This window comes from Gekko japonicus, unplaced genomic scaffold (genome assembly GCF_001447785.1).
Source record: "Gekko japonicus isolate JY-2015 unplaced genomic scaffold, Gekko_japonicus_V1.1 scaffold4506, whole genome shotgun sequence".
Classification (NCBI taxonomy): domain Eukaryota; kingdom Metazoa; phylum Chordata; class Lepidosauria; order Squamata; family Gekkonidae; genus Gekko; species Gekko japonicus.
The window spans coordinates 10,409-23,340 of record NW_015176109.1 but is presented as its reverse complement, the minus strand read 5'-3'; the positions used below and the strand labels follow the sequence as shown (position 1 = coordinate 23,340).

The window sequence follows — 12,932 nt, the reverse complement described above, 5'->3', positions numbered from 1 at the left end:
CAGGGGAGGCGCTTCCGTCCCCTGCCGACTCCCATTTTGTGAGTCTTTAAGGTGCTCCCGACCTCTTGCTCTTTCCTATGGATTCAGTACAAGGTCATTCCATATGTGTTGGGGGGGCTGTTGTGGTGAGTCATGGTTTTCAACAGAAAAATTAGCATCAAGATTGGGGGGGGGATAGCTGGTGGTGTCAAGGCCCAGCTGTGAGTCATGATGCCGCCTCCTCCTCCTCCATGGGCTACAGGACAGGAAACCGCAGCTCCCCCCCTCCCCCAGGGAACCTTCTCTGTGTACCCTGGAGAATACCCCCCCTCCAGGGGCCAAAATCTCAAGTCTTCCTGAGTTGCTTGTCAGCAGCTGTTGTGCTTGCCGTGCTGGCAACCTTAGACTGTCTCCAGATGTGCTTGTGAGGGCCGTGGTTTTCATGTGACGTCTCCTGTTGTTCCATTGTTGATTACTTTAATAACATTATTGTTATTGTTGTTGTTGTTATTATTATTATTATTAGGCTTCTGCCCAGCCGTGGCAGCTTAAGTGCTGGCTCCCCCTTGGACCAGTTTGGTGTAGTGGTTAAGTGTGCGGACTCTGATCTGGGATTCCCCACTTCTCCACTTGCACCTGCTGGATGACCTTGGGCAAGCTGTAGTTCTGATAAGAGCTGTTCTTGAAAAAGAGCAGTTTCTGTCAAGAGCTCTCTCAGCCCCACCTGCCTTCCAGGGTGTCTGTTGTGGGGAGGGGAAGGGGAAGGAGACTAAGCCGCTCTGAAACTCCTTTGGGTAGTGAAGGGCGGGGCATAAACCCAAACTCTTCTTCTTCTCTTCTTGTGGCAGCGCAGCATAAAGAGCTCTCTCAGCCCCACCTACCCCACAGGGCATCTGTTGTGGGGAGGGGGAGAGAAAGCTGCTCAGAGACTTCTTCGGGTAGTGAAGGGCGGGATACAAATCCAATCTCCTCTTCTTCTTTGTGGGGAGTCATGGTGCCCATTCAGCCACGGCTGAATTTTCGGGGGAAAGAACTCAACCTCATAAGGGGGTTGGTTGCTTAAGCTCTCCTTCCTTTTGGGGAGAGGAAGGTTCAGTCCAGGTTGCCTCCTGTTCAAAGGGGGCGTCTTCCCAATCCATCCCCAGAAAGAGCGCCGAAATATACATGGAAAGAAAATGTGTACATTCGCTACGAAGAGTCTACGGCCCACAAAAGGCTGTGGAATGGAGTGGGGCAGATCAAAACCTCCTCCCTTTTCCTTGCCCACCCAGGGTGCTTTTGCAGGTGGTGGAGTGGTTCTCCTCCATCTCTTGGCCTGATTCCTGGCTGCTCGTGGCCTTGGCAGGTTGGTCTGCTCTCATTTGGCTGGTCAGGTCTGTTTCTCACCACGCCCTCCATGTGGTGAGGGGTGGCACTTGCCGTGTTCTTCAGGACTTCATCGCTTAGCAGTTTAGGACAGGCTGAATCTTGGATGTCGCCCCTCTCAAAAGAAAGAAAGAAAAAGGTTCACTGTCCTAAAATCAGTGTGGGAAATACTCCCCCGGTCACTAGCCCTCCTCCTCCTCCTCCTCCAATAGAAAATGTGATCCAGCCAGAGCTGCGCTTGTCGACTCTGTGGCGTTTCCTTTTCTGCTGGATCGGGCTGCCTTTTGTTCAGAGCGGGCGTTGAGAGGACTGTTTTGAATGGAGGTGGTGGAGGTGGGGTGGGGTGGGGGACACATGGATGAACCCGTCCTTTTGGTCCACTCATCTACTCAGACTGTCCGTGGCTCTCCAGGGGCCCAGGCACTGGTCTTTCACATCACTTTAACGTGCTCGGCTCTGTCAGGATTAGGTCCACCGAGACAAACTGGGCTTTGGCAGTTAGTTCCAAGAGCAGAGTGGAGGGGTGGTGGGTTATCGGAAGGTGCTTCATATGAAATAAGTGTGACAGGGCGGTGATGAAGTGCTGTCCCGCCCACGTGCTGTCCCAGGAGGAGACTGAAGAAGGGCATGGTGCTGGTGACGTTCTTGCCTTCAGACATCCTTGGAGTGTCCGTCCCCCCCAGTTCTGGTGCCAGGGAACCTCCTGTCTGGCTGCTACGGAAGCTGCTCCCACTTGCCCTCCGGGAGGGGCCCTATGGACATCAGATAGATCTGGGCATTGGTCTTTCACGGGGGATCCTGTGGTGGTCCTTTGTGTGCTGAACGTGGCCCGAGGAAGACACGGCTCATTTTCTGGTTCGTTTTTTTTTTTTTAAGTTATTTAAAAAAAGAAGACAAATGCAAAACATAAAACTTAACATTTCTACAACAACTTAACAACAGAATATATCAAATTGTAAACAGTTATCTGGACTTACAACCCGGAAAGTCTACAACAGCTAATTATCTGGACTATTAAATACAATCTACGACACATAAATGTAATTGTTCATCGGTTATAACTGGTCGTATCTACCTCCTGGGGGAGTCGGAGGGTTTTCCCCCGCCCCACGGCCTCAGAACTTCAAGTGTGTCCCCAGGGGCACTTGGGTGTGGGCAAGATTTTAATATCTGCTGACTGACTTAGCATGCCTAATTTATGGCTTAGGGCGCCCCACCCGAACCCGCGGCAGGTCCCCGTTCCTCTCTGGGTCCAGCTTCGGCCCCCCCAAACCCCCCCCCCCCCCCCCGCCACGGGGAAGGGGCAAAGTGAGTGGTGAACTCTGGACTGAGGACTGGGTCTCGGTGACCCCACGGGTGACTTCCAATGCCATGTTCCTAATACTTGGCCTTAAAATAGATCCCCCCCTCCCCCGGCCGGTTCCTTGCTTTCCCAGGAGAGCAGCCGCCGGGGGTTCTGTGTGTCTGTGAGGACCGCTGGTTCAGCCGCTGTGCAGAACACGGTAGGGCTGGTCGGGGGTGCCCACCCCCTGCTGTCCTGTGTAAACGGGCGTGCATAGGTTGCGGAGTATGCTGAACCCCCCCCCCCCCAACCCATGTTCTTCTGACCTGAGACAGTGTGGTTGGTGGTGGGGATAACACAGTGGCTATAACATGCTTGTTTTCAGATTTAATTTTAAGTAGGCTATTTTGAAAAAAGACAATCTTGTAGCATTAAAGCTCTTTTAATTAATATAATTTTGCAGGTTTTTCAGAGGAGATCTCTCCCCCCCCCTTCCAATTTTTCTTCATCTCGTTTTAGGGGAGCAAACGGGAAGCAATCTTTCCCTTGGTTTCTGTCCCCGGCCTTCATAGCCCTGTCAACTTGTGTTGGTGGAAGAGCTGCTCTAGATTCGGGATTCTCCTATTCCGCCCCCACCCCCCACATGCACACACTTGTGCCGCACAGAGGCCTGGTCTGGTGGGCCATGCCTGGAACTGGGAAAGCTTTGGACTGGAACACTGGGGCCATTGTGGGCCGGCTGTTCCCTGGCCATGGCTTCACCACCCGGTTGGAGAAGGTTGTGGGGCTTGGTGGAGTTGCACTGCAGGACTGGGATGGAGGATTCCTGCTTCGGATGGCAGAGAGGTGGCACTCCACTGGGGACCTGCTTCTTGAGTTGGATGGCAGCTTGGTCTTCTGCCGCGTTCCTCCCTCCCTCCCTGGCAGAGGCTGGCCGAGGGGGAGATGCCCAGGAGCCTCCTTCGTAAAGACCAGGCTTGTTTCCATAGAATCATAGGATGTTAGAATGTTGGAAGGGACCTTGCAGGTCATCTTGTCCAACCCCCTGCACTCTGCAGGAGCGTAGCCGAAAGATAGCCCTACAACACACCCGGAAGATGGTTTTCCCTTCCGTGCTGTGCGTCAGGGGGAAAGAGACGGACTTGTCGACCGGAGTGTGCAGACCTCTCCTGTGGATGAGACTCCTGGCAATGCTCCTCCCTCTAAGCTGTGGAGCCTTGTGAGCAAAAATTCTATTTTGTGAGCTCCTGGCATTAAAGCTGCGGAGCGAGCGACTTGGCTCCAGTGTTCCCTCTAAGCTGAGTTAGTGTGAGCTAGCTCACAGTTTTTTAGCCTCTGGCTCACACACTTTTGCCTTAGCTCAGGAAGGATGGGGCTCCAGAGCAAACTAATTTATGCAGCTGCCAAACCGCTCGCTCACAACTTTAATGCTGGTAGCTCACAAAGTAGAACTTTTGCTCCCAAGACTCCACAGCTTAGAGGGAACATTGCTTGGCTCCTGTCTAGATTAGTCTGCTGTGTTAATTGAATGTTCCTAATTGTTCTGGAAGCACATCAGATGCCAGCAGGGGGGGCCCTTGCAAAGCAGACCTCCGCTCAAAGCCCCGTCCGGGAAAGGAGCCTCCGGGAAAGGAGCCTCGGAGCTGCCAGCCGCGCCTGGCCCCACAGGCAGGGCAGCCCCCCCCTTTTCCCGTCCTGTCCTGTGCTGGCCTTTAGTCCGCCCCCTGTGGCCATCTTGAGCTGATGTTTGGCCCGGCGCTCAGTCCAGAGGTGGCTGCCACATCGCTCCTGCCCCCAGCAACGGCAGCTCTTTCCCATGGAGAGCAAAGGTGGTGGTGGGGAGTGACATGATGATTTGAGATGGGCGACTTTGCCACTGCTAAGGCTCTGAGCTCCAGAATCGCTTCTGCCCTCCAACCGGCCTGGCTCCTCACATCCTGCCCTCTCAAAGGCAGGCCAGTAGGCTGGAGACCCTGGAGAGCCGCTGCCAGTCCAAGTAGTAGTAGAAGAAGCAGAGTTTGGATTTATACCCCATGGCCCTTCAGTACCCAAAGTGTCTCAGAGCAGCTTACAAACTCCTCTCCCTCCCCCTCCCCACAACAGACACCCCCTGTGAGGTCGGTGGGGCTGAGAGAGCTCTGACAGAAACTGCTCATTTTCAAGGACAGCTCTTATCAGAACCATGGCTTGCCCAAGGTCATCCAGCAGATGCAAGTGGAGGAGTGGGGAATCAGACCCAGTGCTCCCAGATTAGAGTCTGCGCCCTTAACTGCTATACCAAACTGGCAAACTGGCAGTCCTCCTGAGACCTTGATGGGCCAGAAGGTCTGCTTCTGTGGGAGACACTCTCACAGGTGTGGTATCCTGCAGAAAGATGCCGGAGGGGCCCCAGCCTTTGGCCTGGGGGCAGCAAGACAGCTTGCCGGTGGGGGGGGGCAGGCCAGGGGAGTCCGCCTCCGTGTTGGCGGGAAAGCTCTTCTGGGAGACCTTTGCCACCCACAGGGATCAAGCGGCACCTTTAAAGCCAGCCAAGCTGATTGCAGCAGGTGCTTCCCTGAGCCAGAAGTACCTCCTTCAGGTGCAGATGAAACGAAAGGGCAAAGTGTCCGAGTCCAGTCAGGCTGCAGGATCCCGCTTCCTGTGAGGCTCCGATGCAAAGAGAGAAGAGCCTTGACAGAAAGCTCCCAAACCGAGAACGTGATCCAGGGCACAGCTTTCGCAAGGACCAGCGTTTGGCACAAGAAATCTACAAGCTTTTGGGTCTCTCAGAACTCTTCCAAGCTGGATTTCCAAAAAAAAAGGGCGCGGGGGGGGGGGGGGGGGAGAGGCAGCTGCCTCCGTCCTCCGTCTGCAGTCCCTGTCAAGCCAGCACCCACGTGTGGAACGGTCGCCACGCTGTGCTCTCAGAGCAAGAGGCAGTCAGCTAACCAGTCTGGCCTCTGTTGACCATAACTGGCTGAAACAGACTCTGTTCCAAGCTCAATGCCTTTGGGAAGCGGCCTTCTTTTTGTGCTTCCCCACCGCATCATCACAAACCACCTTTGCTCTGAAATCTGGGAAGGATTGCAGTAAAGTGGGGAAATTCTGGTTTTCCAGCCCGTGTGGTAGCCACTTTGGGCTTCTGGTCTTCTTTCTCCCCAGGTTTTACTTTGGGCAGTGTGTATTCTAAAGACCGGTGGGCCTCTTGGTACTGCATGGCTGGAGCAAGGAGTGGGCGACCCATGGGTTTTATTTATATATTTTGTGGATCTCTACCCCAGCCAAAGCTGGCACATTTTGAGTGTGCCTGTTAATTCGGCTGCCTCTGTAGACTGCAACCTGCCTTTCCAGACGTCTCTGAAGGACGTCGTCAGTGTTCCCTCTAAGCTGAGTTAGTGTGAGCCAGCTCAGTTTTTTAGCCTCCAGCTCACAAATTTTTGTCTTAGCTCAGGAAGGATGGCTCCAGGGCAAACTGATTTATGCAGTAGCCAAATCGCTTGCTCACAACTTTAATGCCAGGAGCTCGCAAAGTAGAATTTTTGCTTACAAGTCTCCGCAACTTAGAGGGAACATTGGACGTCGTCCCCAGGTGCTAGGCCTGGCTGGGCCTGTTCCCGCCCAGGGCAAACCTCCCTTCCGACTCGGCTGCTGACGTGCCCCCCCCCCCGCTCCTTAGTCTCTTCTTTGCTAAGAGTTGTGCTGGACCCTTCATCCTGTGCAGTCCTGGAGCTGGAAGGGGCTACCAAGGTCAAGGCCCTGCCCAGGTTATTTATTTATTTTATCGTATTTATATCCCGCCCTCCCTTGACAGGCTCAGGGCGGCTCACATTTACCGACACAGTGTTGCCCAGTCAACATAAAACATTTGAAAACAGGTTAAAATCTTACAACCAGTTAAAATTAAAGTGCTCACAGTTGACATTCTTCAGTAGACTAAGGTGGCGTACTGTTGGGTGTAATCTCGCAGTCCCAACTCAGCGGTATATCGGTCTCCCGCGGAGCTGTGGCTCAATCTCAGTCCAGGGCCATCCCACCCCCACAGATGTCCGTGATGGTGATAGTTGGTGGTACTGGTGGGCGGCTTCCAGATGTAAGCCTGGTGGAAGAGTTCTGTCTTGCAGGCCCTGTGGAAATGTACAAATGCAGGAAATCCGGAGCAAGAGCATTCCCAGAAGGTGCTGGTCCAACCTCCTTGAAGGACCTCCAACAAGGGTGTTGGAGTTTTAAAATTGTAATTCAGCAGAGTTAAAATAGCATTGCCAGATTAAAATAATTAAGAGTCAGAATCCATGTGTGTTTAAAATAGAAAAGTTTTACTACATCTTAGCATAGGGAAAGGGTAACTGGGATGAAAATAACAACAGAGCTAATCAGCTACATCTTTACACTACAACGGCTAGACTAGAAGAGCTAGCAATGGCTTCTCTTACTTCTTCAGAACAGAACACAAAGACGGGAAGAGGAGCCATAAAATGCTAAAATACTTTGACACTTTGCTTCCAATGAAACTCCTAGATCAGGGATGGTTTTCCCGGGCTTTTAGTCCTAAACTACCATTGGCTAAATGAAACATGTGATTTCCTGTGAGCAACACAAACATACATTTAACCCCATATATACTGAGTGTTTTTAACATGTAACACCCAACAAAGGGAGAGCCTGCCTGCCCCCCCCCATTAGTTCCATTGTCAAAACTACAGTCAGTGTTAGGAAGTTTCTCTCCTGCTACAACTTACACCCAGTGGATCTAGGCCTGTCCTCTGCAGTGGAGATGTTTGTGGGGCTTAAACTCCGCTGCTTGGAATTCTAGCTGCCTCAGGGGTCCTACAAGTAGCTTGGTATGTGCTGGTAGGATCATGAATTTAACTGCTGCCAGCACTTTGTAATGTGTGATTTTGTAATGTATTATTTTAACTGTGGTGTTTTAATTATGTATCATGTATGTTTTAATTTTGTATTTATATTATTGGAAGCCGCCCTGAGCCTGCTTTGTGGGGAGGGCGGGATATAAAATTGACAATAAACAAACAAATGTGCAGTGGGCCTTTCTACAGTGTGGGGCCCGCGCCCTTCTCTCCTGGCCTCTGCTTCTCCCCTGCCCCTCTCCTCCCCTAATGCCGTTGCTTTCTTCTGGTTCCTCGCAGCCCACACCTGGTGAAGCCCATCAGTACTTCAAGGCCCGTGGAGAAGCAGCGCCGGTCCAGCCTGCCCCTCAGCCAGGAAAAGCTGAAGCCAAAGCCCGCCAGCAGCCACGATTCGGCTCCTCCCATTCTGCCGCTGGAAAAGACAGACCTGAAAAGGGTAAAAGGGGGTTGAAACGTTGGGCTGCGTAAGGCAGGGGTCCCAGGTGGCCTTGGCGCCCCAGCCCCAAAGGGACAAGACCCCCCCCACCCCAGAGACCCCCCCCTCCCGTGCTTCCGCAGGCCCCTGACCCCCGGGGGGCAGCTGGCACGGCCGGTGTGTTTATTGAAAACATTTCTGTGCCGCCTTTCCACCCAGTTCAGGGTCCCTCCGGTGGCAAATATTAAAGCAAAAAAACATACATATATATATAGGTATGTGTATATATCGGAGCTGCGGTGGCTCAAGTGGTTAAGATGTTGAACTGCAGGCTGTGAAAGGTCTGTAGTTCAGCGGTTCGAGACCCGGGTGCCGCATGATGGAGTGAGCTCCCATCTCTGGTTCCAGCTCCTGCCAACCTAGCAGTTTGAAAGCAAGAAATTGCAAGTAGATAAATAGGGACCTCTTCGGTGGGAAAGGTAACAGCGTTCCGTGCGCCTCGGTGTTTAGTCATGCCGGCCACATGACCACAGAAACGTCTTCGGACAGCGCTGGCTCTTCGGCTTGGAAACGGAGATGAGCACCGCAACCCTAGAGTCGGACTCGACTGGCTTTCGAGCAAGGGAACCTTTACCTTTATGTGTATATATATGTATGTATTTTAAATGGTTTTTATACAGTTAAGAAAAACATGACATAAATGCATTAGGAACACGCATGCAACCAGGGAGGAGGGCTGTTGCAAGACTTAGTGAGGGAACGCCGAGCAAAACAAAGTCTCCCTCAGAGCATGAGAGGGAGACAGGCGAATCTTCCTGGGGTTCCAGAGTTTTGGTGCCACGCCCAAAGCAGGGCCTCCAAGGATAACCGGACTGAGCGGGGACGTTTGTATGGGAGGAGGCGGCAGGACTGTACAGGTCAACGCCAGCACCTTGACTGGAGCCCAGAAGCGAATTGGGAGCCGTTTTAGATGGAAGGAGGCCGGAGTGATCTCGCCCCTCTGACCCATTCAAGTCAGCATTCTGTACCAGTGCAGTTTCTGGACAGTCTTCAAAGCCAGCCCCACGTAGAGAGCAGGGTGCTGGTCTAGGCTAGATGTTACCAGGGCATGCACCCACAGTGGCAAGATCATTTCTGGCCGGAAGGGTTGCAGGAGGCTCACCGGCAGAAGCTGCCAGCAGGAGGCCTGGGTCCAGCAGCAGCACCCTTAAGCTACGAGCCTGCTCCTTTGGGGGAGGGGGGAGTGCAACCCTGTCCAGAACAGGAGATATCCCGGCGCCCCCCCCCCCCCCCCCGCCTAGGATTAAGTTTCAGCTGGCTGGGCTTCATCCATCCCAAAACTGCCTCTGGGCACCTGGTCAGAGTGTCTGCAGCCTTCCTGGGATAGGCTGGAATCACGAGACAGAGAAGAAGGGAAGGGATTGGATTTATACCCTGCCCTTCACGCGGAGTCTCCGAGTGGCTTACAAACAAAATGGGGCGATTGGCTGTGTGAGGTTATCTCCCCTGCCCCCAGACCAGAGAAATACGTTCCCATCTATCATTCCGAATTATATTACATTCTACTGTACATTACATTACAGTACAATCTGCTATCCCATTTCATTGCATCTGAAGATTCGAACTTTGTTCAGAAGGATACCATGACTGATGGTATCGAAAGCTGCTGAGAAGCCAAGAAAGAACTGATCGCGTCGTACTCCCTGTCCTCCATGGGTCACCCACAGGCCGTTTCCGTCTGGCAACTGGGCCTGAAACTGCCCTGAGCCTCCCTTGGCGGGCAGGGCGGGGTACAAATCAAATCAAATCAATAAATAATAAATAAACCAGAGGGCCAAGGATCCAAACCATCCGCTTCGTCCAGGAATCCCTGAAGTTGCCCAGCCAACCCTGTGTTCAGTTACCTGGCTCAGGAACGGTACATGTGAGACGGGATGGCCGCTGTCCGGTCTCCTGGGTCCAGAGTAGGTTTCTTTAGAAGTGGGGGCACGTGTGTGTGCGTGGGGAGGGGGGGCACCATTGTGCAGGCTCAAAGGCCACCTTGTCCCATTTCCCAGGGCTTTGTAACACCCCACTGCTGGGCAGGTAGGGGGTTGTGAGGGTCTTTCCCTGTCCTTTCCCCACGTGAGCCACATTTGGATGCCATACCTGCCCGTGCCTCACCGCAGTCTCCCTCTCCGCAGGAGGAGCCTTCCCTGCCGGACTGCTCGGCCAAGTACTACCACCTGACACACGACGAGCTGATCCAGCTGCTGCTGAAGCGGGAGGCGGAGCTGGGGAAGAAACAGGAGCACATCCGGGAGCTGGAGAACTACATCGACCGGCTGCTGGTGCGCATCATGGAGCAGTCGCCCACCCTGCTGCAGATCCCCCTGGGCGGGGGGGCCAGGGCGGCCAAGTGACACCCCCCCTTCCCCCCTGCCTCGCCCCGTAGCCTGAAGCAGGCGGGGGTTGGTGGTGGTAGGGGTCTCGCAGAGGGCTCTGCACTTTCTGACCCTCTGGCTGTCGACGGTCTCTGACCTTACGTCCACCATGTCGGGCTCTCCAGCAGAGGAGTCGATTTTTCTCCCAAGATGCCAAAGCTCCTCAGGGGGAACCTGGACTTGATTGGGTGCTGAGCCCCAGCCCGGCGCTAAGCGTGGTTCTGTTTCTGGGGGGGGGGGCTGGGCTGCTCTTGGCAAGCTTTCTGGTCAATCACTGTGCCACCGCAGCGCCCTTGTGCCCGGCGTGGCGATTCCCCTCCTGCCCGGCTGGGTCTGTGACTGCTTGATCTCAGTAACCCCGCTCCTCTGCTGCTGAGGGAAGGTCACCGCTTGGATGGGCAGTGGGTCCAGCAGAGTTTGTGTGCAAGAAGCCCTCTCCCCCCCCCTCTTTCTAGCAGGGTGGGAGCGGGGGCCACGCTCCCTGCGGCTGGCAGGTTTGCTGGTGTCACGTTGAGGCAGCCAGGCAGCCAGCTCCTCCTTGGTCTCCCCCCTGGGGGTCTTGCTGCTTGGCTGCCCTTGACCCTGCCATCAGGGGCCCGGGGTGGGTCGCCGTGGTTTGCGCTTGCACTGCTGACGGGTGCCCCTCTCTCTCCATCCTGGGGGGACAGTCCACCTTGAATCCCTTGTTGTCCTCCAGACGTTCCACTTTGTCCCATGATGCTCTGAGGCTGGTGCAAGCTGCCGTGGAGGAAGCACCCGTGAGCCCCCAGCCCTCGCTGAGCTCTCACACACACACCCCAATTCCACCCCGGGCAGCGATGCTCAAGAAAAGAGTGCCTTTGTGTTCCTCAAAGGAAGAGCAGCCGGCTCTTTCTTCTTGGTCAACCGTAGACGTCTCTTTCTGCTCTGTGGCCCTGCAGAATCCCACCTGGGGGTCTGGCTGAGGGGAGGGTCAGCGGGCTGCCTGCCTGCCTTTCCCACCCAGCTCCACCCTGGTGTTTGCTTCCCCCCCCCCTTGCTGTCTGATCTGGTGGGGGGGAAGTGCAGCTGTCTGGGACTTGCGGGCAGCCTGCAATCCGTCTGCAGCAGGGCGAGAGGCCCTTTGGGGGCTGGGATTCTGTTCCCTGTGTGGGGCTGCCTGCTGCCCTGGGGCCTGGCCCTCTGGTGGGACTCTGTTGTCCAGCCCTCGGCCACTGGCCACAGCTTTCCGCCCAGGAGCCATGGCTGCTGTTTGTCACCTTCACCAGGCTCACCTGCCCGGAGCGATCCAGAGCGGGCAGGAAACAGTTATCTCCTCCGCTTCCTTTGCTCAGCCATCCCCCGGGCCTCCTGCCTCCCACGGCAGCCACCGTTCTCAGCCACAGCTGGTGTTCCTGCCACTTTCCAAGGCTCAAGCATCAGTTTGAGTAAGACGTAAGACTGGTGGGAGCACACGAGAGTTTCCACCTTGTGGCTTGCTTCCATGTGGCCAGGCGGAGGGTGGGGAGTCCAGGTGTTGAAGCGGTCGAGATGGCAGAGCTGCCGGTCGTGGAGCGCTGGAGGCGGCAGGCCCCTTCTGCTCATCCGTCCATGTTCGTTGAGGGAATATTGGCTGACCTCTGCCGGGCGCTGCAGGTCTCGGAGTTAGGAACGCCACCCCTGTGGAAGAGAGAGATGGGGTTTGGTGCCTTTGTTTCCTGCTTCTCCTTCTTGTTCCAACTCCCCTTGTCTCTCAGGGTCTTGTCGACCTTTGAGGAAGGTGTTGCTTGTACCGAAAGGGACCCGACTCACTCACTGTGGAGATCTGGATCCAGCACCCGCCATAACTGACCTTAGAGAGTTTGGTGCTGGGGAGCTTTACCAAGGAAGAGTTGTGAGCCGGCAACAGAGGCCACACGGGCGTCTCACTTCCCTCGTGCCGAGTCTGTGGGTTGGAAGGGGAATGTGTTGGCAGCTCTGCAGGACAGGAGGCCAGCTGCTCTGTTGCCCTCAGTGGCCGGTCGGCATGCCACCCTCCTGTGTCTGCCGTGCCCAGGTGAACGGTGCGTGCCTCCCTCCTAAGCAATGGCACAGTATTTCCTGGGGACGGTCCCCTTTCGTTGTCCTCTGTCTGCTGCCTTCTGTTGCCCTGTCAGGGCCCAGTTCCACCTGCTCACTGTTGTTGACTCCCCCGACCCAGACAAGAAGAGACTCAGGGCCTTGCTTCCGAGGGCAAAGGCCAACGGGGGCACGGGGCGTGTGTCACCATCTGTCCTTTGGGAAGAGAACAGTATTTGCCTTCTTTCCCTGTGAGCAAGTTTGGGAAATGTGTGTACGTGATGCCGGAGTTCATGGTGGGACTTCCTTCTGTCCGCATTCCCTGTATACGGTGCCCAAAGGGAATAGTTTTAATGTGATAATGGTTTTGTAAAAATTTTTTTTTTAAAAATTTTTTTGGGGGGGGGGGGGGATGTTACCAAGAAAAACAGCTTGTTAAATGTTTCAAGCACTTTAAAGAGAAAATAAAAATGGTTGAATTTTGTTGCTTAGAAATCCCTGGCTGCTCATTTTGGGTTCTTGGCTGATCCAGTACCGAAGCATAACCCATGAGCCACCGGAGGGAGCCCTGTTTGTGGGGGCAGGGGGGGTCTCAAAGGGAGAAGGGG

General features: G+C 54.6%; 1 protein-coding gene across 1 annotated transcript in view; it reads left to right on the top strand.

Annotated features, from left to right (window-relative positions):
* The window catches only part of LOC107123513 (nascent polypeptide-associated complex subunit alpha, muscle-specific form-like), a 61,060-nt gene extending 48,404 nt beyond the window's left edge, over positions 1–12,656 (top strand). Inside the window, exons 8-9 of the mRNA XM_015426762.1 lie at positions 7,750–7,906; positions 10,069–12,656. Of these exons, the coding sequence (XP_015282248.1) occupies positions 7,750–7,906; positions 10,069–10,287 (376 nt within the window). The 3' untranslated portion in view covers positions 10,288–12,656. The remainder of the gene's footprint in view (positions 1–7,749; positions 7,907–10,068) is intronic.
* The last annotated feature ends 276 nt before the right edge of the window (positions 12,657–12,932 follow it).